This window comes from Excalfactoria chinensis, chromosome 8 (assembly GCF_039878825.1).
Source record: "Excalfactoria chinensis isolate bCotChi1 chromosome 8, bCotChi1.hap2, whole genome shotgun sequence".
Classification (NCBI taxonomy): domain Eukaryota; kingdom Metazoa; phylum Chordata; class Aves; order Galliformes; family Phasianidae; genus Excalfactoria; species Excalfactoria chinensis.
Genome location: NC_092832.1, coordinates 4,293,467 through 4,320,112, shown reverse-complemented (window position 1 = coordinate 4,320,112; position 26,646 = coordinate 4,293,467). Strand labels below are relative to the sequence as shown.

General features: G+C 42.2%; 2 protein-coding genes across 4 annotated transcripts in view; one reads left to right on the top strand and one right to left on the bottom strand.

Annotated features, from left to right (window-relative positions):
• Nucleotides 1-11,132, bottom strand: part of LOC140255337 (uncharacterized oxidoreductase ZK1290.5-like) — a 39,379-nt gene extending 28,247 nt beyond the window's left edge. For 2 of the 3 annotated variants that reach the window (XR_011904452.1, XM_072342806.1), the window contains exons 1-2: nucleotides 10,923-11,095; nucleotides 1,461-1,709 (exon numbers count right to left, since the gene is read on the bottom strand). Coding sequence is in view for 2 of the 3 variants with exons in the window: in XM_072342806.1 (XP_072198907.1) it covers nucleotides 1,461-1,709; nucleotides 10,923-10,986 (313 nt within the window). In the remaining variant the exon portion in view is untranslated. Of the gene's footprint in view, nucleotides 1-1,460; nucleotides 1,710-10,922 lie in introns of all 3 variants that reach the window. The other variant, XM_072342807.1, reaches the window with a different exon arrangement.
• On the top strand, nucleotides 11,023-26,322 carry DPH5 (diphthamide biosynthesis 5). The gene is made up of 7 exons (XM_072342804.1): nucleotides 11,023-11,267; nucleotides 11,842-11,966; nucleotides 14,565-14,673; nucleotides 21,557-21,677; nucleotides 23,249-23,288; nucleotides 24,329-24,432; nucleotides 25,303-26,322. The coding sequence occupies exons 1-7, from the start codon at nucleotides 11,133-11,135 to the stop codon at nucleotides 25,524-25,526; spliced, it is 858 nt and encodes a 285-aa protein (XP_072198905.1). The 5' UTR covers nucleotides 11,023-11,132; the 3' UTR covers nucleotides 25,527-26,322.
• The last annotated feature ends 324 nt before the right edge of the window (nucleotides 26,323-26,646 follow it).

Genomic DNA, 26,646 nt, shown 5'->3' with positions numbered 1-26,646 from the left:
TTAATAAATTGTTAAGTTAAAACAAACTGAAGTCAGTGTTAATTTAGCTCAGTGTCTGACTAACTGGTTGGTCAGGAAGAGCTTTATAAATTACTGGAAGAAAGGAAAGGAAGAAAAGAAGATAGACAAGTGGGAACAAAAATGAAGAGTACTGGACAGCGGGGCACGTTGTGCAGGCACCTGTAACAACTCCTACATTTGTCTAAGTAATGTGAGCAGAAGAAGTCTCAGAGCTGAACACAGGATAGATGTGAAGTCCTGTTTATGCTAGACAAAGGATTCCCTAATCTGATGACAGTGTTAGTGTATGTATTGCTCCCACACTTTTCTCCCTTCAGTTTCTGCTCAACAGCAATGTCCAAACTGAGTTTTTCCATGAGCACAGACTTTATCCAGACTACTTATTACCTGAGAAAATAAAAGCAAATTACAGCACTGAGAGAAATCACTGAGAAAGATTTCCTGGAAGTGAGTCAAGTTTTCCTCGCATTGGCATTCAGCACCAGTGCCACAGCAAGCAGAGGGAAAAAGAAAGCAAACAAAACAAGAGAAAGGAGAGAGAAAGAAACATGCTATTTCTTAATTTCGAGGACAGCATTAGGGATTGAAACTTGAATCATGAAAATCCTCTTGTAGTAAGCGGTATTTGCACAAGAATGAGAAAGAAATATTAATTAATTCTGCTTTATTCTGTGGTTGTGCAGAAAGCTCAGGAATACATTTGCACAAGGAATGGAGGCAAAGACCTGCATATAAATATCCAGACCTTTAACAGATATGGGTTTTATCCCTTCATCTTGCAAAGTATCAAGCTAAGTAGCCAGTGACTATAACTGCACAGGGTAAAGCAACAGAAGCAGGTACATGTTTTCAGGACACTAACAGGTAATAGTTGGTCAGTTACTCCTCGTCAGCCTCTCTCTCCAACAAAGCCATTATTTTAGATAATTACTTTAAATCCACACCTTCCTACCTCAGCTCTACTGAGGTAGGAAGAACTAAAAGCACTGTGAAATACATAACTTACTTTTTATCAAGTACCACCACTCCTGAAATATGGTATGTAGAACTGAGGGCCCTCCTGCCACTCACTGCCTGTCTAATACAGTAGCAAGGAAACTACATCTTGGACTATGAAGAGTATGTGATTGGAGTATATTTCAAAGCCAGTCCAATACGGTGTCAAATTGAGTTCTATGATCTTTCTCCCCAAACTGTACTGCATCAACAGATGAAACCAAAGGCAGTTACCCAGAAATCTTACCAAGTACCAATAATCTCACAAAACAGCCTTTAGAAAGGATTCCCATTCCCTGACGTGCAGCAGACCTCACAGCAGCTTATGCATTTTTGTTTCCCTATTAATAAATCTGCAAAGTAACATTTTTTCCTGAATTTGTTCATCTTTCCAAATACTCGCGTTGCAGGTACAGCAAATAAGCTATATCAAAAACGCATACCGAGATATTCAACACCAAATCTTTCGCACGACTCCAAGCAGGCCTTTTTTGTGTTTTCATAGCCATAATCACTGTGCCACAGTTTGGTCGTTATCCAGAGGTCCTCCCGCTTCACACCGCTCTCTTTGATGGCTTTTTGGAGGAGAGACTCACAGCCATATCTTTTTGCTGTGTCAATATGACGAATGCCGCACTGTCGTAATGCATGGACCACAGCATCATGGGAATAGCCACCACGATGGGAAGTACCTAAAGGGAGTTAGAAGCGAAAGATGAGCGTGATATTTCATACATTATTTTGTTTTATAAATACAGTTTCAGAACATTGTCACTTCACAACAGTGAAGAAATGGAACTGATGAGCAGTGTGCCATATGGATCTCTAAGATGGGAAAACACATCAGATGCTACCATACTGATGCTGGTTAGAAGTAACTCCTGAAACATTTACTCCGTTGATCGCCTGGTAGCTTCAAGTTATTACTGCATTGTACAACCCCAGGGTGGGTCAGACTGCAGGTGCAACTCACATAATGTTAAACTCAGAAATACCCAAAACAATGGAGTCTTACACAAGAGCCAGAGAATGGCTACATAGCAAGTCTTGGTAACAAAGTACTGTAACTCATTGTGTAGGTATTCACTGGATGTACAAAAAAAGTGTATTTTACTTGTCAAGGGGACGGAAAGAGGAGGAGACTCAGCAGGAAAAGCAGTCAGCAGGAGGACTGCCAGATAAAGAACTGGTTGAGAGCATAGAGGATGATATTTCTACTTACCCTTTCCTGTTAGTTGTTTTTCCTTCCTATAAGCCCCTCACCCACTCACCTCTACTCAGACTTCTCACAAACAGCATTTTCTACAGTTTGCTTGAGGAAATGCTCAGTCAGCCTAAGTCACTGACTAAAGCCTTGTATTTAAAGGCCCAAATTCCAGAAGCAGTGATAAATGTGCAGGTGGTTACGACATGAACTTCAGGAGGGCCCTGTGCAGCTGTGACAAATAACAGCACCAAGTTCTTGAGCCTCTGCTGAATTTAATACATACGGGATGCCAGGTCAAAGAAAATAAAGCAAAATTTGATCTTTCGCTCCAAGCATAGCATTTATTTCTACATTAAGCACACCTGTTTGCACAGCATGAAATTAACAAGCATCTAAGTCCACCCAGACTAGGAGAAAGAGTAAAGAAACACAACTACATTAGGCTCACGCAAGAACGAGCACTTACAATGTCATAAGGCATATAAAACAAGTCTCCTAAACACTTCTTTTTTTAATTACCAATCTTATAAGGAATGTCGTTACTTCCATAATTTGCTCAACACTGTAGAACACTTAAAACATAATGAAAGCGAGTCCAGACAAGGGTCACAAAGACAATTAGAGCACCTCTCTTATGAAGGCAGGCTGAGGAAGCTGGGCTTGTTTAGCTTAGAGAAGGGAAGGCCAGGGGGAAACCTCAGTGGGGCTTCCAGAACTGAAAGGGAGCTTATAAGCAGAAGGGGAACCAACTGATGTCAACAGGACAAGGAAGAATGGCTTTTAACTAAAAGGGGGGAGATTTACGTGTGATATTTGAAGGAAATTCATTACTCAGAGAACAGTGAGGTCCTGGCACAGATTGCCCAGAGAAGCCATGGATGTTCCATCCCTGGCGGCTTTCAAGGCCAGGTTGGACAGGGCTCTGTGCAGCCTGACCTAATGGCTGGCAACCCTGCCCATGTCGGGGGGACTGACCTTTAAGGTCCCTTTCAACCCAAGCCATTCTATGATAACACAATCTAATCTGGCACACAGACTTAGAGGATCATGATATTCTACTCACAACGGGACAATCCCCGATTCATACTTGATTACAAAACCTGGAGTACTGAATTCTTCACTGATCTCAGAGTGATGAAACAACACTATTATATTCCTACAATTTGGACACGTGGATCGTAAGTATTTTATCTTCCAATTTCAATCAGAGTTTAAGTGTTCTAAAAGACAAACCTTCACAGTCACAGACTGACACTGTAACTCTGCATCAACGACAGATCATTTCTCTGTAACTTGTTTTGCATCAAGAAAGAAAAGTTAAACTGCGCCCCCAAAACTCCTATTTCAAACTCTTAGTAAGTGCTTTTAGATCAATGCAATGCTAATTTATATATATGTTCTACGCATGCCATTTTTTCATTATTCAGATAATGAAGGAATTTTATTGAAAAATTATATAACTAGAATTAAAAAAAATAAATAAATTACTACTCGTTTTCATAAAAATCCCTTATAATAAGCTGGTATTGGTGCCAAATAAATTAGGTTGTAATCATTATGCCTGTTTCTGGCTGAATGGACTTCTCCAAGCACAGAATGAATGGAGTTCATTTAGAGGTCTGGCGAATGGACTCAGTCTCTTTCCATGCATAATAGATTGCAGTAAGAACATTCAGGACAAACAGCTTTAAAAAAAACACACACACAAAAAACATTAACCCTTTTAAGGTAAGCAGAGCAAGCAGGAAAGAAGGAAAATGGAGGATATATCTGTTATTGTTCCCCACCTGAAACATACTCATTCTTCTGTATGTTTCTTTTTAACCTTTAAGTAGCCAGTACAGAAAAAAGAACTAAAAAACCCAAATGTTTTACCAATGTGTAAGCATATGGTGTTGCATACTGCCATGAACTTGAAATAATCTTGTTCTATTGCTTTTATTTCTACTATTCCAACATTACATAATATCGGGGTCACAATCTATCTTTGTTGACGTGATATAATAAATTCATTAAAGCTATTGGCAGTACAATGCTACTGACATCTGATGATAAAAGATAAAACATTACTTATATGTACAGCAAATGAACATACAACACATTTCAAGGTTCGCTGCTCATCCATTCACAGAATCGCACTCCTGTTCTATAGGCTGGCAGTCCTTACTCATCATCCTTGCTTAATGCTATTGAAAGAGGCAGCCACAGTCTTCCCCTCCTTGTCTTTCACCTACTTCTGTATTCATGTGACCCCTGACAAACTGATTCAGACTGCTGAACAGACAAAAAGAAAACGTTCACTTCATAAACACTAAGGGAGCCGAACACCTCCCAGAGGAAAAACCAAAACAACATTTCAAACAAGAGATGGGGAGAAAAACTGTGCAAGGAAAACTCCTCTCAAGCAGCAACAGCTAAGAAATTACACATACTGAGTGCCCTTTACTACCCTGTTAAAAGAGTTGCATTCAAGGTAACCACAAAACAATCTGAAGGTATTTCTCTGTGAGCTTGCCTCCTCAACAAACATGCTATACCGCCAATAGACACAAACCTCATCCGCATAAGGGCACAGCTGTATAAAAGCTGCAAAAGTAACCACAATTTGTGAGGTTACAACCCTAAAGTACCAATGTAGTGCTGTAACTGTGACCAACAGGAGCTGCTGAATATGGTTTTGTCCGAGTACGGTGCAAGAGGAGCTGGAGCAGTTGAAGCACGTGTCAAAGAGCGGTACACAAGCATCATCTTTAGCTCTGCAATTCCACTCAGGCACCAAGGAACACACTACAAGAATGCAGCCTGGCCACGGTGTAAGAGTAATAGAGAGCTGTAACACGTTTATTGTGTGTGCAGGGAAAGGGAAGCCAGAATTGCTCGTTTTCTCTCTTCCTGAGAGGAAGGAAGAAATGGCAATGAGCCATTGTTGACAGAAGTACTGCGTCCCTTCCATCCCAAAGAGGGTCTGGCTGAAGGAAATTCAGATCACCTACTGCTCAACTAAGGTCCTTCTCTGATCACTGACCCACTGTTCATCTAGATAGAACTTCAGAAAAGGAGTTATAAAAGCAGTCTTGCACAATGCCTCCAACATTAAGCACAGGAACTTTGCGAGTTGCCCCTGTTTTCAGTGGGATGCTATGGCTCTGAAATCACCAGTTCACAAAAGTATCTCTGGCAACACAAATATCATTCGAAAAGGGATTTTTATTTTCCCCTGTAGGAATAACTACATTTCCAGTGGAAAATGCCAACTGTTTCCATCATCCAGCTATCAGACACCAGCATTCTTACCATCGAGAGCATCTCCATTAAATTTATATGGAAGGACGAATCAAAAAACCAACCTACACACTTGAAAGGCAGCCTCTGAATGCGCAATTCACGTACCAATCTCATAAGCAGAGCAGCAGCACACATTTAAATGCCTTTCCAGACAGACTGCCAAACCTTGAAGCCTTTTCTTTCACTCCACGCTTTCCCACCACCGTGAGAACTATTTCTCATTAACAACCAAATTGGTTTCAGATGCTCTGCTATAAGTTGTTACCTTAGAAACCGTTTGGTAAAAGACTGTGGCTTCCTTCCATAGAAATCTCAAGCAGTGAAAAGACAGATTTTCTGGCATAAATCAAATCCAATTTCTAGGGTTCACTAAACCTTTTCTCCTCAGAATAACGTTTTGTGACTAGATCTGAGCAGTTAATAGCGCACGAAGAACTGCTGGTGTGAACCAGTTTTAAATGATTTTCATTCTCCTCCCTTTGTTAGCCCAACTGAAATCACTTCCAGTGCTTATACCTTGATGGAACTTTCAGTTTCATAACTCATAAGGATGATACGTGCTACACGTAGCAAATACACAGACTGACTAAGCACATTAATGCTGCTTTATTCCCTTTTAAAACACCTTCCTGATAAAGATCGCATGAGCTGACCGACAACCCCAGACATTTGGAAACACTTGGCAATAAATGAGAGATCAGTGACCACGTTTTCCTTCTTCAAACAACTGCCACAAAGAAAAAGTGATCAAAAGGGGAAAAAAAAGATGCAAAAGTGCAGTCCATACCCTGTACTTGAGTTGAACGTTACCACATTTATTCCTGCTGTGAGAATTTAACTCAAGAGTAAGTTATCTACATAATTTACAAGAAGTATAACCAGCATGTAATGACGTACAGGTATAGTAATACTAAACATTGAAATTAACCATCTGGTTAATAATTCAAAACCACAAAATGTCACAAATACAACAAAAAGCTATGAAAAGAACTGCACTTTATGGTTATCGATAGCTTACAACATAAAGTGGATGTAAACCAACTCATTACTGCAGGCACCCTAATTGATGACTCATTTTAACACCATAATTGTGCTATATCAGTTATAGAACTGGCATAACTGGGTTATGTCCCCCTTTCTCTCAGCATCCAGCAATGAGGGTTTTGCACCTCCATGCACCAGAGGTACTTTGTGTAAACACAAAAGGACAGAAGACAGCTTAGGAACCAGTCCCTGCCTTCCTCCCATTGGAGGCACAAGGAATTGCTGCGCTTAGGGTACAGCAGCATGTGGCTTCACCATTCAGTGCTGCCAGGACTATGCTAAGGAGCTGCGGCAAAGGAAACATCTATGGTAGATCAGCTCCACTATATCAAGGCTGAAAGACAAAAACTGGGCTTTTCTTTGGGCTGAAAAGCAAAAACTGGGCTATTTTTTTTCCAATAAGCTGTTGTACATTGCAGGAACACAGTGAAAGGCAAAAGCTTAATGTGCTGGAGTTGATTTCTCTCTCTTCATTTCAACCTGGCTGCAAATAATTTGCTCATCTAATGAGCAATTAGAAATGCAGTATTAAGAAGTACAACCAGTAGGGCCTCCTATATTTTCTTCATGTTTCCTCAGCAAACCAGCCTTGGGATTGTGGCTCCAATGACTGTCAAGAAACTGTACAGTTGATGGTTGAAGCATGGGCCTTCATTACAGTAATTACTGGCACTACAATGCACTTAATTAACATGTAGGCCATCCATTCCTTTTGAATCACGTGCACATCTGTATGACCTACATTTGCCACACAGTGAGAGCCAGTAGGTTTCACCAGTTAACAGAGGACACATTTCTCCCCATACTGTCTACAAACATCCACATGGAATATGGCCACATTTTGTACAAACGAGGGAAGTTAAATACGCAGAGGCCCTCAAAGCTCAAGTACAACTTCTCAAAGTCAGACCTCCTGAAACTGTACGTGAATTGAGATAGAAAGATTTATAGATGTGGCATTTTGTTCATCACAAGAGGCTATTAAGGAAACCTGGTAACCATGGCTGAGGAGTTAATTCCTGACAGAATTAGAAATAAAGAGGGGGGGAAAAATAAAAGAAAAAAGGTTGAAACATAAAACAAAGGGAAGAAATAAACAGCCAGTTCTTACTACAGAGTAAGATTAATACCAAGGAGTGCCATAGGTCTTGGTAGCAGGACCAATGTTCCATAAATTTTCTGAAGCTGTGGATAAAAGAGCCACAAAAAAAAGAAGGAAAAGCAGTAACAGTGCAGAACACAAAGAAAAGCAGTAATGCTGCAGAACCACAAGTGAAGGCTCGATTCTGCTGCCTCTAAGCTGAAAAGCACAGTGACTTCAATCCCAACTGGGTCTTCTTTTGTCTACAGTTAAGGCTAACAATGACTATGAGCAACGTTACGGTTAATCATCAAGAAGCAAATAACTGCATTAGCAGTGTATAATGGAAGGGAACATTAAAATGCTTCTACTCAGCACTATGATTCAGGTTACACGTAGCATTCTGAGGGGGAAAAAAAGGAAGAATCCTGAGGTAACGAAAGCGGAGTAATGGGATTCTTCTCCAGGAAAACAAGCAGCCAAACACCACCACAGCAAAAACATTCACTTCTGGAAAGAACAGAGAATAAGACTAATTCAATAAGTTCTGTACAGCTGTGATGCAAATAATGCAACGACTTAAACAGTGCAATCAGCAAAGGAAGGAAAACATGGCTTTAGAAGTCATTGCAAATAAAGCTACAGATGAACATCGGGAATCTAATACATGGAACACCCTGAATTTAGGACAGGAGAGACGCTTCCCCTTGAGTATGAAGGGACTGCATGTGTGTGTCTGTGTTATTATTCTCCTGCGCTGGTCCCTGTTGTCAGAGGGACAAACGCAGTAAAAATGCAATGAAAGCAAGTTAGTAGTGCTATAAATTAACCCACACCGCATTATTCAGTAGGACTGTTTTTCACTCTCTCTACCAGGCTTTGGCTATTTGACTGTAAGCTGCACAGAGCAGCACCTGCCTGCTTTCCCAGTCACAGTGATTGGCCTGATAGCACCATCCATTAAGGAACTCTGTAATAAAACACAGGCTGTGTGCCATGAGTAGGGCACAACACAAAGACCTGGTTGTCATTATTGAGGGTTTGCTTCCCTGAAGACCCTTCCCATACAAAACTGTAATTCATGTCATACCTGAATAGGAGATCATGAGATTATCATTTTTTCATCTCATCAAGCTGTTACCAATTCCAGCTTGTAAAGCTGTTTTCCATGTAACATTCTGTGTATATTTTTGTTACCACTAACGCATCCAGGCAGGAAATCATGTGCTATTTGACCAAATCCCTGCTTAATTAATCTCCCGATTACTGCCCCTCCTTTTTGTTTACATAACAAACAAGAAAAAGTTCTAACTCGTTTTTTCTTTGCTCAATAAAAACCCAGCTGCAGCGCATAACTTAACAGAAAGGTGAGCTGCCTTGTAATAATCCACAGGTGTCTATGGAAAAACTGCTTGTTTCACCACAGCCAGCAGACTTGGAGCTGTATGGAGCCCAGAAGAAAGACAACAAAGGATGCGAATAAGGAAGTAAGCACAAATAGAATGTACTGGAAGTACAGGTTTGGGCATCCTGTTCCAAGGAACCTTTAGACTGACCATCAGCTGTGCAGGCTGCATAACTTTCTGTGGTGCCCAAATCCATCACCCACACTAGAGGTTGTGAACTAACACAAGACTGCTTAGCCTCCGGCCTTCCTGTCTTCCCTATTGCATGAAGCCTTGACATACTTACTGCTCTTCTCCTGTATGTTTGAAAGACCAAAGGAGCTGTGAAATGGAAATCAATTTGACAAGCAGAAAGCTGAGTTAAAAACAAAACAAACGCAACAAAACACCACCTTTTAATATCTAAAGCTTGACCAGAAAAAAGCAGGTATTTGTGACACAGCGCTATTCCAGACTGCTCTGAGGCAACACGCTCTGCCTGAAAGCACATGAGATGTCTCGTACTCTGGCTCTCAGCTGCTGCGAAAGGGTTTCATCACTTGGAAATAACTTGCATATCTTTCTAATCAGCCTCACAGCTGACATGACTGGATAGCTGCAACTATCTTAACACAGCATTTTCAACTCTCTCTCTGGAGCTTTTAGAAAGATTATCTAGCAACAGAGGCAGCACACGTTTATCACCTCAAAGCCAACTTAATCACAGATAACTATTATGGCTGCATGCTTAGACAATCCTGCAGAAGATGCCACACAGAAAAGACTTCCTCATTGAGGAAAGCTTTTCTCTACTTTATTGCTATGTGAACGTCACAAGCCAAACCGGGATAGTGCATTTTCTGAGCTGCAAATATTAGTGAACTGGCCTGAAGTTGTAACAAAAATAAGCCACTGGTTTGTGGAAGAGCAGTAAGTGGGAACACCTAGCATTGATCCATAGATAAATATCCCATTGTGTTGGGCTGCATATCTCGGTATTCAGGGTGATATACAGACCCTTTTGCTCATTGTATAAGGATTGTAAAAGGGGCGGCTACATCAAGTAACCCTAGGAGCTGCTAAACAAGTTGATGCATGGGGTATGTAATACCACATCCTCATGAGCACACACACACACGCACACAGTATAAGCAGTTACCAACGTGTGGGTTTTTGGACCCCCTTCCTAACAATACTGAGCTGCTAAGACTTTTCAGTTCTGCTCAGATGATTTTGGTACTCTGAAATGAGCACTACCAGAGGCCATTTGGTTTTATAGCCCAGCTTGATACTGGTGTGAGTGATTAACTCCCGTGTGAGTGATTAACTCCAGCCCCGCACATAAAGCACAAGTACCTCTGAGTGCTACGCTTATCTAAACCATGGAGCTCCTGGGATGCCAAACCCACCTGCGAAACACTGACGGGGTCCCAACGCTGCAGCATGTTATCAATGGAAGCGGCAAGATTTAAGAGGCTTCTGGAAAGATTTCAGCAAGACAGAATGAAACCCCCAAACGCTGTGCGAAAGCTTCAAGGGAGAAAACAACTCCTTGCGCTTACAATAAACAGCAATGTAAACCTGCGGCCCTGTGCTCGCTTTACACACTGACCTCCGAAACTACAACTGGCCACACATGCGACCTGGACAACAAATGCGACCTGATGGGAACCTCTATTTCCACACACGGACAAACCCTTCATGAGGGCTGTCCAGCCGCTCCGCCGCAGCCCGAGCCGGGAGCGGGCACTGAGAGGAAGGGCCGCTCCCAGCGCCACGGGGCGCGCAAGCAGAACGACCGTGAAGCGGGGGCCGCTGTCACCCGGCAGCACACGGGCACTGGTGCGGAGCCTCACGGCCTCACTCCGCCACATGACGGCAGCGGGGACACCGCGGCACTTACCGAGCCCCAGCACCGGGACGCCGCGGCCGCTGCGGAGCCGCACCACGGGGCAGCCGCCAGCCATGCCGCGCACCGCAACTCCCGGCGGCCTCTGCGGGCCCGAGCGGAGGGCGGTGCTTATGCCGGCGGCGCGGAGCCCGTTTCTCTTCCGTGACGGGCCGGCGGCCGAACCAGGCCTGTCAGCTCGGCCGCCCCCCTCCGCCGCCCAGCATGCTGTATCTGGTCGGGCTGGGCCTGGGCGACGCCAAGGACATCACGGTGAAGGGGTTGGAGGCGGTGCGGCGCTGCCGCAGGGTGTACCTGGAGGCCTACACGTCCGTGCTGACCGTGGGGAAGGAGGCGCTGGTAGGTCCGGTGTTAGTATTTGTGCTGCCCGCGTTTGCTGAGTGCTGTTCAGAACGAAACAGCCTCGTGGAGATGTGACCCTGCTTTAAATGAGGCATTGGAAACAGAGGAGACCCGGTGATTAGTGAGCACGGTGTACCAAGGAAACATGAAAGATCAGGTTATGGTACAGCTAGTGTCAGGCTTGTGTCTGGTTTGATGTCACCATTATAAGTAGCCGGAGCAGTTAGGCTCCGAGCTGTGCCAAAGGATGCCCTGCAATAGGATGACGGGTTTAATTCCTCAGCCCAGAGCCCACCTAGGTAGCTGTAAATGTGGGTGTGATCAAGCTACGTTTCGAGCCAAGTCCTTACTGGAATAATACGATTAACAGTAATTTTTGTCAGCTTAAGAGCTGCCTAATGGGAAACCCAGGTGTTCTAGCATGGGGAGGCAGGGTTCTCTTCAGATGTGGGTCAGACAGCGACGGGTAATTGCCCCATTCTCCTTTTTGTATCCACAAGCAATTACACCAGGAGATACTAACACACTCCCAAGTGTCTTATTGCTGTTTCCTATGAATTTCCATATCCAGGAGGAGTTTTACGGAAAAGAACTGATTTTGGCTGATCGAGAAGCAGTGGAACAAGAAGCAGACAGCATTCTGAAAGACGCCGATGTCTGTGACGTGGCTTTTCTTGTAGTCGGCGATCCCTTTGGGTAAGCTGAAGCAACATTGTAGTTGTTGCTCTAACCTGATCGCTTTCTTCTTTCAAGAGGAAACGGCCATTTCCCACATCTTTCCCACAGCAGTCACATATTCTTCGTGCTATCTCTTATAGAAGATATTTTGTTCCAGGTTTTATTTGCTAGGGGAAAAGACTCAAGGTTATCACACAATCAAGAAATATGCTATGTTTTGAGAAAGCATTCTTTTAGTAGTGAATAGTACTTAGAAGCTGCAGCTGTAATTCTCAGTTGTTTTCAGTTGGATACTGACTGTTGATTGTACAGTGCTTATGCTTTGATATATGCTAGTCTTTAAAATGACTTAGGTAGGCAAAAACGTCTCCTCGGTTTGGTTTATTAAGCCTTTTGTTTCCACCTCTTACTGCTACTGAAAGGTATGATGTTTTCCTATTCCCAGGAGGATCTCCCTTCTGTCTTTTCGGTCATGCATCATCAATCTGTAATGTCAAGCCACACAGAAGAGCTTTTAGTCTCCAGCTGGTGATTCAAGATGTATACCGTAGTGCTATGGGGCGCAAGAAAAATCAAATCAGTGAGCACCCTGCCTGTGGATGAATAAATGGGGTTTATGAAAAAGAGGAGCAATGTACATGTCTGTCCAAAGTGGCCAGTTTCTGTAAATATAGGTTGAAGGAAATTGGCAATAGAATATTACGTTAACCTAGTATTTAGAGGCAGGTAACGCTGTATTTCGGAAATATTCATTAAATTCCATTGCATATTATCATCAAAATTAGGATTAGTGTGGAGCTGCGTTACCTGCACCCTTCTGCTGTGATCCTGCCACGTATGTAAATGCATGAGACTACAAAACCTCTACATCTATTGAAATGGAATTGCTCCTAGTAAGCAGTATCTTGACTTGCCATGCATATCAGTAGCTTCAGTGATGAAGTGTTTCAGTTCTGATTAACTATAACATCCCTCATCACTGTAGAAAATTGCCCTTTCTTAGAACGAGTTGCTACTGTCTTATTGTTTATGGCCTTAGTATTGCAGCTGGAACTGCTCCTTTGCCTGTGTACGGCTAAGGATTTAGGCCTTCAGGAGGATTTTTGGAAGGAAAACGTATTGCTTCTGTTCTAAGAGAAGCCATATGAGAGTTGGATAGAAGCCTGCAGCTGATCTTAGAGTTTCCAGTATGTTTGCCAGTAAGAAGAGAACTTGGCCATCTTAGGAAACCTGAGGTGTCTGTGGTTAATGGTTGGAGTGATGAAATTGTGCCTGAGTCCTCGCTGTCATTCACAGCATCTCTTCTGCAGACATAGTATGTGCTAGCAGGAGCCTGACACTTCTAGTGTTGTACTGGGAAGCCCACCTTCATCCAGCCTGTGCTAATCTTTATGTTATTAGTAGCCAGAAAAAAATAGACCAGCACAGCCTTGGGTGCAGAGGGCTGAGTCCATCAAGCTTTATTAGCTGAATGTTCCACGTGGGCACTTCTGCTTTCCTCTGCAGTCGTTATGGAGAGATCTACTGGGAGAAAGTGCTGGCTGGAGCAAATGTCAGTGAATAAAACCAGCTGATTCTGTGCTCAGTTGATTTCCTAAATTCAGATTCCTCTTTTCTTTTTTCCTCCACTTAAATTGATTTTTTTAATGACTCATCCCTACAGCCTTACCAGCTGCTGCCACATTTGTGTTCCTGATCTGCTGATTGGTGGAAATTTGCAGACCAAAAGTAAGGGAAATTCTTTTAGAGAAACTGAGCCAGGCCACGGTGAAAGCAGTTTTCCTCTCTAAGTATTCCCATCAGCATGTGTTGGTTTTTTCCTTTACCACCTTCTTTGGAGTGCCCAGAAATGCGTGGTACATCCTTGCAATGAGATGGCTGAAGTCATTCAAAGTCAGACAAGGAGTATGGGGTTCTTGTACACCCAGAGCCAAATTAAGTTCAGCTGTAAACCTAACTAGAATTTGCATAGTTACTTCAGAATAAACCTGATCGCTCACAACGAGCAGGCACCCTTTGTTTAAGAGCCCTTTGGGCTTCAGTATTTATAAAAGCTGATACAGTCTAAATAAGGCATGGAGCACAGTTCACCTCAGTTTGCTCAAAGTTCTTGTTTTGAGCAAATTGCTTTCCTAGCATTTCCTAAATGAGAGAAGGACCGGCTGTGCGGGGAGTAAGGAAATACTTATATTAATATAAGGAAATACTGGGGGTTTGCTCAAGTCTGTGCCAAACACAGCTGATGTTTACAGTTCAACAGGTGTCCAGCAGACAACTGCAGGAGACAAAGGACAACTGAAACTTTCATTTTCAAGTAGTTGCCAAAGCTGCATTAAAAAGCAACACTTGTCCTAGTGTTAAGAGTTTGACCAGAAGGCTGCAGGGAATGGTAAACTACTGCGGCTTTTGTTATTTTCAGCTGCTGAAGGCGACACACCAAAATGTTATGTGAGTTTTAACTTTCCCTAACAATTAGTCAAGTCATTCTGGGCCTTTTGGCACCTTTGCATTATCCTTTTTGTGTAGAGTTTAGTTTTATTTTCAAAACAAACCATCGTGCTAGTAATGGTTACTGTGTCTTTTCAGGCTTTAATCCCTTTCCCCTTCTTACCACAGGGCCACAACACACAGTGATTTAGTGCTGCGTGCAGTAAAGTTGGGAATTCCGTACCAGGTCATTCATAATGCTTCAATAATGAATGCAGTGGGCTGCTGTGGTTTACAGGTAATATTTTTGTATATATGGTATTCCGCAACTGCTAAACATAGAATCAGTGAGCTCCTCCGCTGTTGTAAGCAGTGTGTGTTGCAATCTGAAGCCTGAAGATCTGTAGCAATTGTACACTTTCTGTTGTCTGTTAATGCTTCCTTTTCAGCATGCTGCATGTCAGCAAAAGTCCCTTTTGATGCTCCCCTATGTGAATAGTAACACTTTAGTTCTCTGCTCCAACCTCAGGAAAACCTGTAGAATAAGTTATTTTACAGGTAGAGCCGTGACAGTGGGGGCTGTGTGCAGGTTCTTGTTCATCACCAGTGAAAATACGCAGTTAGTGGTGGTGTCTATGTTGAAAAACACGAACTGCTTTGTAACTGTTAATTTGCTCTATCAAATAGCGCGATGTGTTGTACCTTTGCATGTTGTAATCGTCATGGAAATAAATAGGAGGCATTACTTTTGGAGAAACCTACCTAGTTCTAGTAGTGATACCTGGCTACAGCTGTTGGACTCGAGCAAAATTATCTTATAGGAGGGAAGCAGACTCCCAGATGTCGAACATCGACTGAGAGCTGGCAGCTGTCACATGGCTGCACTTACTGGGGTGGCCAACAAGGTCAGCGTTGGGCTCAGCCCTTCAGGCTATCCAGAAACACAAAGTTGGCTTCTGCAGTTGAACTACCAGCTGGCTTTCTCCTGCTCTGGGAAAGGTGACACTCAAAGAGCTCAGATTAAGTTTCCCTCACAACTCCATTGAGGCACAGGAAGCAGGAGTATAGCGCTTCTAGGTTAGTTAAAAAAAGGAAGAAAATTATTTAGCATTGTGGCAGAGGTTTGTGACCTCTCCCAGCAGTCTGGTTCAGATCTTCTTCTTCTTGGCCATCTCCTGCTATAGTTTCAGTTTTGGAGTTATTGTGTTTCAAATTGCAGCCGGTGAAGTGTAACAGGGATTCTTCTTTTGCTTCACCACAGAAAAGGCTTGGCTTTTCTTTTTTTTTCTTGTCTTAATCTGATTGTGATACAAAACCTCTTTCTTTCAGAGAAAAACAGGAAACACCTTTATAAGCTATCCTGAAAGCCATACGCATAGTGAGCTGTAACTGTTGATTAAATGCAGCTACAGCCCAGGCTGCTCACAGCTTGTCAGCAGGGCAATGCTTCTGTGCAGCCAACAGCATTCTGGTGGTTGTGCAGTCTTCCTCTCCTACAGAATTAGTGAAGTAGCTTATATATAATAAGCTCTGTGATGCTACGTGTCACAAATATTGTTCAGCAGTCTCTGCATGTGCAAACACTGTCCATGCATTTTAGATAAGCTGTGATGCTTTGTCACATTTTCATACCTTATATCTAAGAAAGGTTTCTGTGAAAGGTAGGAGTTAGCATCTTTCACATTACTAGAAGCCCCATCCTGTCTTCTAGGCTTTCAGTTACCATCCGTACAATCGCTTCCATTTCTTCCTTCATTTTAATAAAGATGTGTAGACCCAAAGGAATTGCTGCTTCTCTCTCTGAGAGTGGTGTTGCTAAGCTAGTTAAAAACATGTCTAACAAGGACAGTTTCTTTTGAGATATACCCACTTTCCACCTGATTGGCTTTGGAACAAACATCTGCAAGTCCCCTTGTCTCTTTCAGTGACTCATCTTGGTGGCTTTTTGTCTGCAGCCCAGGTAGCACAATTACAGCCACCGAGCAGTTTTGCCTTTCCATTCAAACAAAAGTGAAGTGCTTGCCGTGTTATCTTTGAGTCTGCCAAACAGGTGAATAAGCTTTCTGTATCAAGTAGAGAAGAATTACTTATAGGTCAGGAAGCTGAAGGATGTACTCGTAGCTTGGCGTGCCCATAGTCAAATAGAAAACCTGTAGTAGTTGCAGGAGCGGAACCTCTTGAGTTCCACCTCCACCCTTTCTCTGCGCCTTAATCTTCAAAAATACTCTTTGCTGTCATAGGAGGGGCTCTATGCAAATACTTTTTATTCACTAACAGTTAAAATAAGCTGTTTCCTATCGCTAGGTTTTTTGTTTTGTTTTGTTTTTCTCGACTACCTGCTTTTGAGCCTTTTATGAAGCTGGCGTTTGCTTCTCAAACCAACTAGATATTAAGTCAGTGTTAGTTACACAACTTAATTACTCATATTTGCTTTGCAACTTGTTTGTCACGGCAAATACAGCCCAGAAACATCAATTTATTCCAAACAGGTTTTTGTCTCCGTTCAATCATCCCTGTTTCAGATCAGTAACCCAAGAGACCTGGGTGAGAAAGTATAGCTTGATATTTCTGGGGTGTGTCTAAGGAGCCTATCAAAGACAAGGGCATGTTCCCTTGGAGGGGAAATCTTGTCCTGTCCGAGTTTGCTTGGAGTTTCTAAGTCTTTGAATAGCTGAATTTGGTTTTGCTTGCAAAGCGACTATTTCTTTACAGAGGGATGCAGGAGGAAGCTAAGAGGGAAAATGTGTTCTTCCTTTCTTCTGCTTTTATGTGATTTGTCTTAGCTGCTTTCTGAAGACTGCAGTCATGGAGTGGGCTTCCATCAGCCAAACATCCTTATGTTCACAGTTCCTTTCTCTCAGCACGTACTAAGGGGACAGACTGGAGGTTCTTGAGACCGCCATCCCATCTCATCTGTTGGCCAGCAGTACCAAAAGGAGCTGCAGCACTGTGCATGAGAACTGTAAAAAGCATCCAGTTTCACGTGAAGGTTTTTATGTAACGCCTTAAAAGTTGTTAGAATAAGATGGCAGAAACAGCTAGATTTAGACTCGTGGTTGCTTCATGTGACTGATAACAAGCAAGAACGAAGCTTATCTGATTCCCGCTACCTCCTTGTTGATGATTGTCCCATTTTCCAGGCTGTTCTCTGGTAACAATGTGTGTATAATACTTAGCACAGTAAGAGTCCTTCAACGTGATGTGTACGTTGTGGACAGCTGTTAAGGGAAAAAAATCCAACTTGATGGTGAATATTGCCTGGCATCACATCAAAGCTCTTACGGTGAGAATTAACAAATAATGTAGGTTTGCAGGGTAAGTTCACTGGGATTTATCAATAAGCAACTTGTGATGGTACAAGGTGTTGTACAGTCTCCAGATTCCACTGAGAAATGCCATTAGGAGAAAAACAGTCAGTTGGTGTCTGTCGCTGGGAAATCATCAGGCCGTGCAGTATCTTTCTGTGCAGAACACTCGTATCCTATGAGAAATATCTGCAGTGCAACCTGTAGCCATCTTGACACAGAACACGTCCTACAGGATTTGCAGGGACTTGCATGCATACACAGATGGACTGGAAAATGTAACGACAAGACTCCTTTTTACCTTTCTCCCTTGACATGTTTCCACTTCTGAAGCTGTTCGGAAGCTTTAAGAGCGGAGCCAGGCAGTAAGCGAAGAATTGCTTTGTCACCATCACAGCTGATACAGCAGTAATTCTGCAAAAGATCCCATCTGCATTTTGAAATATATGTTACTTGGTTTCTCTGCAGCTGTTGCCCTGCTGCCCTTTAATGTTATCTTGCATTCTCACTCCTGCTTGCTTTAGTGCATTTCAGAGGGGATGGGGAAAAACTTCCCTTTTTAATTTCCCTATTTACTCTCACTTGTTCTTTTCACGCACTGTATTTTGGTGGGGACTGACAACACCAGTATTTTAAGCGAGGTCTGTTGATCTGGACAGCTTCAAGTTTCTGATGTCATTCAGCCTGGTCACTAATGAAGCTGCTCTTTAGCTTTCCTGACATTATCTTTGCATGCAGACTTTCCAAGCTGAGATCATGTAACCACGCTTTTCCTCTCGTAGTTTACTCTGGCCTTACAATTAGCAATCGATCCTGCTTATACAAACAAGTAAAATAAGAAATATAATTCATAGACAGGTTAAAGATACTAATAGAAGCAGAAGGTGCCTGCCATTCTTTCATATTAGATGCATAAGTAAAATACAAAGTTATAGCTTGTTCTGAGCTAATGAAAGCATGAATAGAACAGCTTTCTGCACTATGTTGTGAGAGGCAGGAAAGCTCGAGCAGACAGCCCATGGCCTAGGAGTCCTGGCTTCCCTTCCTGGTTTTAGTTGGTTGCATTGCAAAAGTTAAGTCACAAAGCTTTGCTTAAGCCAATTACTGCTTGGTCAGGGGGAGGGGAGTTTCCAGACAGGTCTTTCAAAATGAGCTTTTGAAATAATTCTATGAAGCCTTTGAGCAGTAGTGAAAAGGTAAAAACATCAGTTTCCAAGCTGAGAGCAGCAAGTGTCTATCCAGCCATTTCAATGAGCCCCTTTGAAACTGTGTCACTTTTGTGCTGGAGCAGAATGTGGGCACTGTAACAAACCTGTTTTGTGCAGATCTGATGCTTGAAATGTTTTAGCTTTCAGAGAACAAACCCTGCCCACTCCCAACCCCCAGCTGTTTGATGTAGGGTGCAGCACACACCAGACTGCTGTGAGACTTCATTCGCTGCTTTAAAGTTGTGCCAGCAACCACGCAACGTGATTGTTTCACTGCAAACATTCAGAGCTGTTGTTTGTTGTCATAAACTCCTTCACAATATCAAAGCATGACGTGATAATACATGGCTGCCTTATAGTAGAACTCAGCTGAAAAATGCGTGCCCCAGTTTTACAGTTGCAAGTTTGGGTCCATATTGGGTCGCTTACAAGGTAATCAATAACAAGCAGTTAAACACAATGCGTATCTGTTTATCGCTTCAGTTTCACTTGATTGATAGATCGTGTATCTGAAAGTTTCCAAAGTACCATTTTCCCCTTTAAAGTTAAAAAGAATAAATAGTGCAAATTAATACCAGGTAATATATTATTTAAAAGCTTATTTAATACAGGTTAATAACACACACCCCATTCTGTCCCATTGGTCAAGGTTATGTTCAACCTGGTTCCACTATGCAGCAGAGTAGATCGAAAGGTTGGACACCCAACATAAAGCCAGACAACATCATCATGCCTGTTCCTGCACATCCCGTTCTTTGCTACAGGGCAGCGGTGGAAGTTGCTGTCCTTCAGGGCTATCAAAACACCAGAGGCTGCTCCATTTGCTGAAGGAGGGCTGTTGCTTTTTGGGAAAGGACCGTGGTGGCTCTCGGATGGCAGAGAGTGCAGCCCTGAAATAGTTAAACTGTTACATCAGGAGCAATTCATTTGGTTCAACCTATATTTAGTTTACTGGAAGAACCTTTAGGTTGTGAAATGTACGCTGGGTGTTCTTGTCTTTGTTCTAGAATGAAATATTGAAAAGAGGAAACATTTTCAGCAATGTTCCAGGAATCTTTGAATAAAGGTTGTTCCTATCAGTGCGAATGGTTAAAACTCGAGCTCTTAGTACCTTGAAAACAAACAACTTTCTGCTTTGATTCCAATTCTGTTCTGCCAGCATGCACGTGTTAAAACCAGAACCTCAGCAAAGCCACAGGAAAATAAGTGCACAGGGGAATCACAGAATCACAGAATCACAGAATTATAGGGGTTGGAAGGGACCTCTAGAGATCATCGAGTCCAACCCCCCTGCCAAAGCAGGCTCCCTACACCACGTCGCACAGGTAGGCGTCCAGGCGGGTCTTGAATATCTCCAGAGAAGGAGACTCCACCACCTCCCTGGGCAGCCTGTTCCAGTGCTCCGTCACCCTCACCGTAAAGAAGTTCTTGCGCACATTCGTGCGGAACTTCCTATGCTGGAGTTTCAGCCCATTGCCCCTAGTCCTGTCCCCACGCACTACTGAAAAGAGACCAGCCTCGCCACTATAGCTCCCACACCTCAGGTATTTATAAACCTGGATCAAGTCCCCTCTCAGCCTTCTTTTCTCAAGGCTAAATCCCCGGCTGGCAGGGCGCTGCCAGAGCCACTACTGTGCAAGGCCCTCTTTCTCTGCTCACAGCACACCCTGTGCCTCCTGTAGTGCGCTAGGAAAAGTCCCCCCTTACAGGTTTAAAGAGAAAGTGGAGAGGACGGTCTGTGTTTTGCTGGCAGGCTCGAGCAGACAGAATGTTGGCGTGCTGTAACATCCATTTTGGTTGGCTTCATTCCTGAGCTGAACTAACCAAAATTGATGTGTGTTTTTGCCCATTTTCAAGTTTGTTACAAAAAACTTCCAAGTCAAATTCTGCCTTAGGTTACATCTAATGTTCACTTTTGCATCACTGGAAACGAGTGGCAAGAGTACCGCTTCAAATGTTTTCACTCCCGTTAGGGATTTACAGTAATAAATAGCAGTGAGATGGCAAATAAAGGCAGTGAGTGCATTTGACACAGAGTCTGCCAGCACTTTCTTCTTACCAGGTGTGCATTACAATAACGTCGCACCTCTCTGATCCAGGCACAGTCTGTCCCTCTCTTCACATCTTCGTATCAGCTGTCTGGCTCAGACAGTAACAGCTTCTGCATGGCACAGCTCCCATCTGCAGGATAAATCCTACTCTGTCAATTGAATCAAAGCTTGGGGAAGCACTGCAAGCGTGGTAGGTTTCCATGAAGTTGAGTACCTTTAATGAAAATAAGAAACAGTAATTAATAGCTTTGGTGCCAGTCTTACTAAGTTTTACCTTCAGCAGACTTTAGAAGTAAAAAAAACAAACCAAACCAAAGCAGAAGGTAGACTGAAAGTTACTGCATGTTGGAAAGGAGAAAGCAGAGATAGGTAAAAATTTCACAGTAGTTCTTATTAGTCACTCGTTAACTTTCTTTACTGTCTGAGAGTAAACAAACTATGTCCCTCAGTTACTAAGAAGAAAGGACAGTTTACTAATCACAGATTTCATTAAGAAACAAAACCTTCCCTCCTGTGCTCAGGACTTCTCAGTGTTTCCAGCTGTTACTTTAATATATCTATTTGGTGTGCACTATACTGATATTTTAACTAAGTGTTGCATTTGTTTTGTTTTACAGTTGTACAATTTTGGAGAGACGGTTTCTATAGTCTTCTGGACGGACACGTGGAAGCCAGAAAGCTTTTTTGACAAGATCAAGAAGAACAGGCAGAATGGAATGCACACACTGTGCTTACTTGGTAAGCAGCAGCAGTCCCAGTTCCTTAGCTACCATCTTCCAGTGTCCCAACAGGCATGAGATGATGTCTGTGATTTAACAGAGGCTCTTAGAGAACACATCTTTGAAAATGTATCTTGAATTGGAACTTCAATGTATGTTTACTTAGAATCAATTCAGACACTATTCATGTTATTGTAGCCAGGAATTTCTTAATTCCTCTTCAGAAAATCTGAAGGAAATGATGCCTTTGTAGAAGACAAATAGGAGCAGTAGGCGCTATTTGTAATAACGATGAGTGTGATTTTAAGCTAGATCTAGCTCAGAATCCAGCTGAGAGAGCAGGAACTACCAATCAGCTATCTTCTATTGACTTAATTAGGCCAGAGCTTGACACATTGGACTTTCTGGGGAGCTAAACAGTACATTCAAACCACATTTCCGTTTTGTAAGTTGATGCTCTCTTCCCTAAATGATCTCAGGACTGTAAAAATCCTTGCTCAGAAACGTGTGGTAACGGGAGGGATCCAGAACAGCTCCCTTTTTTTGTTTCTTTTTTGTTTGTTTTTTAACGCAGTACCAAGAGTGTGTTAAAATACTGAAACAATAAAACCAAATTGGAAGACTCATGTTTGAGGGACAGTTGTAATACCTGCATCTGATTGCAGCCAGCTGCTGAAAACTACCAATCTCCGTTAATTCTTCTCTTAGCATTGGTCGTGCTGGTCTATCTAATGATTGCTATAATCCAACTAGATCAGATTACCAGACAAGAAACTGTGGCATAAAAAGATCAGCTTCAATACACTTCTGATTTCAAAGCAGCTTCACTTACATGAAAGCAATCTCATGAACTGTGCACTAATAATCTTGGAGCTCTGCATTTTAATCCCTTTCTTTAGAGCCACCTTGGCTTACAATGTAGTCTTTCAATTTTAAGCAAGACTCTTAAAATCATTATTAAAAATATATGTTAACTGTGTCACTTTACGACAGTATTATTTCTCAGGAATTTAAGTGCAGATAACATCTGATGGTCACTTGGAGAGATTATGGTCAGGTGCAGTTCCATAAACCTGCAGATGTTCAGAGTCTGACCTGGCCCTTTTCCTTTGCCCAAATCCTCCTTTTCCCTTAAGAGAAAGATTGTTCTAAGTTGCGATTGAGACAGCAAGGAAGTGCTAACGAAAGCTCAGTTCCTGCATGGAGGTGAGGTAATCACTGTCCATCAGTCGTATGGTTTCACCTTCTGTAACCACAACGTATTTATAGTTTAAATAAACGCCCTGGTTTTACCTATGCATGCAAGCATCTTGTTACCCTGTGGGAAATACATTTAATACTTAGCAATACTTTTATTACTGATCTTAGCTGCTCTAAAATTGGTGATACCACACATCGTGAGAAAAATCACATTAGTTTCTTAATAAAGAACAAATGAAACAAAATACAATGCGATCCATATTCCATTTTCCTGTAAGAACTAAAACGTCACCATAAAGTTTATAGGATCTCCTAAACTGAGCCGTACACAGAAAACTAACAAGGAATTTTGTACAGAACCTGCGTTTCACATACTGTTTTGTTCTACAGATATTAAAGTGAAGGAGCAGTCTCTGGAGAACCTAATGAAGTGAGTCACAACTCTGAAAAATATATGGAAACAAACAACGGTACTTACGAAGTTTTTTTCTGTGCACGGACCAAAGGCTCTTTGCCTGAAGTCTCGTACCGAACTTACCTCAGTGGTTTTGGTTTTTGGTTTCTTCTCAACAGTAGAATTTTTCTGCTTGTTAAAATAGGAATTGGCTTTATTTTCAGTAAACGAATGAAGCTGCAGCAGAGCTTAATCTTTGTTCCTGTGAGAAGCAGGTCAGAACGGGATAAGCTTCCTACCTGCCAGGTGAAGAGATCTCTTGCTGCTGTTGTCTCATCCTGAAACAAACTGATATCATAATCAGTGTTCTGTAAATATTCTTCCTTACAGTGGCTGGAAGCAGAGTGAAGTACGGAATACATACCACTTTTTTAGTAGTTAAATAAGCAAATATAGACAGTTGTCTTGAGTTCATTTAACATTATCCATAAGAACTCGTCCCACATTCATCATCTCTCTGCAGTCTGTATGTTTTGACACGGGGAACAGAAATAGTTACTTTATACTTACGCTGTAACTCTGGTCTAAATTAACATTGTGAAATCTCACGGTATCATTGAGGTTTGTTTATTTTGGAGTTTCAAACTAAAATCTGTTTGAATGAATCCATAGCTGGCAAAGAAAGAAGCATTTCATTTAAAAATATAATGCTAGCCTGTAATAATCCATCTGCAAGGCATTCAACAGGAAAACAGTAGTTTGCCCTTGAATTGAAGCCGAACGCATCTTTCAGGAGTAGTCACAAAACCTGCGTATTGCTTCCAACAGCTGGATTTGTTTTTAGGTTCCAAATGATTTGCCAGATGGAGCCCCCCGCTGTTCCACAGGTGGGTGAGAGCACAGGAGACTGCTGTCTTGCTTAAAAATTCCACACATCTCAAGGCCAGTCTGAAAACCCAAAACTGTTTAAGTTTGATTTGCTGGTCCACAGGCTTCATTTGAAATAAGCTGTAAAAATACTAGGGATAAATCAATCATTTATATTTAAACTACTTATTTTTTTCCCTCCCCCGTAGAGGAAGGAAGATTTATGAGCCACCACGCTACATGAGTGTGAACCAAGCTGCAGAACAGCTTCTTGACGTTATTCGGAACAGGAGACTCCAAGGAGAAGAACCAGGTACTATTATTGCAATGCTGTTCTTTGCTGCTCCTGAGTTCTCATTTAGTGATGAGTCACTGAACTCTACTGCCTTCCTCTTCATCTTAGCGTTCTCTTGATCTGCAGAGGAACCATAAGATGGATTTAGCAGAGCTTGAACAAAGTGTAATTAATTGAGCTCAGAGGAACAAACACTGGCAGCTCCAGGAGATTCAGTCAAAACCTCAGTGTGGTAACTATTGTTTGCTGGCCAGTTTTAGCTGTGAGCTCTTTCATCATCCATTGTAGTTGCAGGAGCCTGCATCCAAGCATTTTAGAGCACTCAAGCTTCAAAAAGCTACGTTACTTAGACTGGTCACACTATACTGTGCACAGAGCATGAATCTGGGTTGCCCCAAAGTTGCAGGACTGACTTTAACCTCGCATCCTTAATACTAGTCAAGGGCCCACTACAAGGATGTTTATCAAAACCAGACATGAAACCAGAGCGGCTATGAACGTGACTCCCTTGTGTCATAGTAGAAAAAACTAATAGAGATGCATCTTTACTCCTTTTAAAACATTGTCAAGATGAAAAGGAAACAGTAACTTCATTCTGTCCTTTAGAGGCAGAGTTAATCAGAAGCAGCAGCCTCCTCTGCTGAATGAATTTCGCTTACCGCTTCTGCCTTCCCTTTCCTGCTCACCAACAGCTTTAAGATACACTTCTTACTTTCCATTTTACACTACACTCTGATGACTAACTGGCAGCGTGAGACAGTGATGTTAGGCTTTGAACACTGAATATTTTCTTCCTTTCTTCAGTGAATTATTCCTTCTAGTGACAGTCAGAACGTGGTCCCTGGAAGAGCTGTGTAAGAATCCCTTCTTTGCTATTCTTTCTTACAGAAATTACTGAAGACACCATTTGTGTTGGCCTCGCACGCGTGGGTGCTCCTGATCAGAAGATTGCTTCAGGCACACTGTATCAAATGTCTACAGTGGAGTTAGGTGGTCCACTCCATTCCCTGATAGTTACGGGCACTATGCATCCTCTGGAATTAGAAATGCTTCAGCTTTTTGCTGTAGAAGGCTCCAATTTTGAAAATAACGCGTTTCAAAAGACCACTTAAATAAAAATGCAGATTGAATTTTTATATTCTATCATTTCACGTCAGCACAAAGTTATTCCTCTGAATATTTACGGTTGCTTGGATCAAATGCATTTAGATTGTATTACAGCTACAGCAGATAATGTAGGACTTGCTTTAACCTGAAGCTACAAGCTGCAAAACTTATCTGCTGGTATCAGTTTCTAACAAGTAAAGGCAGCTCCTGCAGCCAGTTCCTTGACATCTGCATCAGTCTTAGGCTGATGACTAGGATAAGGCGTGCAGCTACAGAACTGCAGGACCAGATGTCTATGCAGCATCACTTTTGCTGTAATATAAGAATCAAGCCTATTGCATGCATGATTTTAAGTGCATTTTAGATGTTAAAAGTAGCTTTTCGACTATCCCACCAACTGAGTACTTCTCCCACCAGTAGAAAAACTGTGCAAACCCTGTTAGTCTGAATCCATTTTTATACCTGAGAGAATGAACGCTGATGAGAATACTCTATGTCTACAACAAGAACTCACTCTCCAGCCTGTTAGTAAAACAGAGAGAAACTGCACAGAACTTATTTCGGGAAGCTGCCACTTACAATAGACCTGGATTTCCTCACACATTTATGAAGCTCTAGGTACAAACTGCAGCAACCACAGCTGAATTCTTATCAGCTCTCACAAAGCAGACTGCAAGAGTTGTCCTCAGGATCAGCTAAGGGGTGATGGCTGGGTGATGGCTGCCTTTCCAGCTGGTCATACACACTGTTGGAGAAAAAAACAGCAGACCTATATGCATTTTTTTAACTGAAGATTTATTGGAAAGAAATTGGATCCCGTATCTTCTGAGCAATACGGGACATTTAACATTTTATAGAGACTGTATTCAAGTAGAAAAGATTACATTAAAAATTTCTAATATTGCACTTGGGACAGGTGATGGCTAAGCTACTACATCAGCATTCCAGAACAAAATCATACAGAGTCTTCAGAATTTTAGTGAGCTGCCCTGTGTTATCATTTCGATTTTCTTTACAGGTATTTTGATACTGTACTATTCGATTTAAGCTCATTGCAAAGAACGTTCTTGCAGCTGAAAGTTAAAGGCAAGCAATATGCTGTATGCAAGCAATGTTTCATGCTAC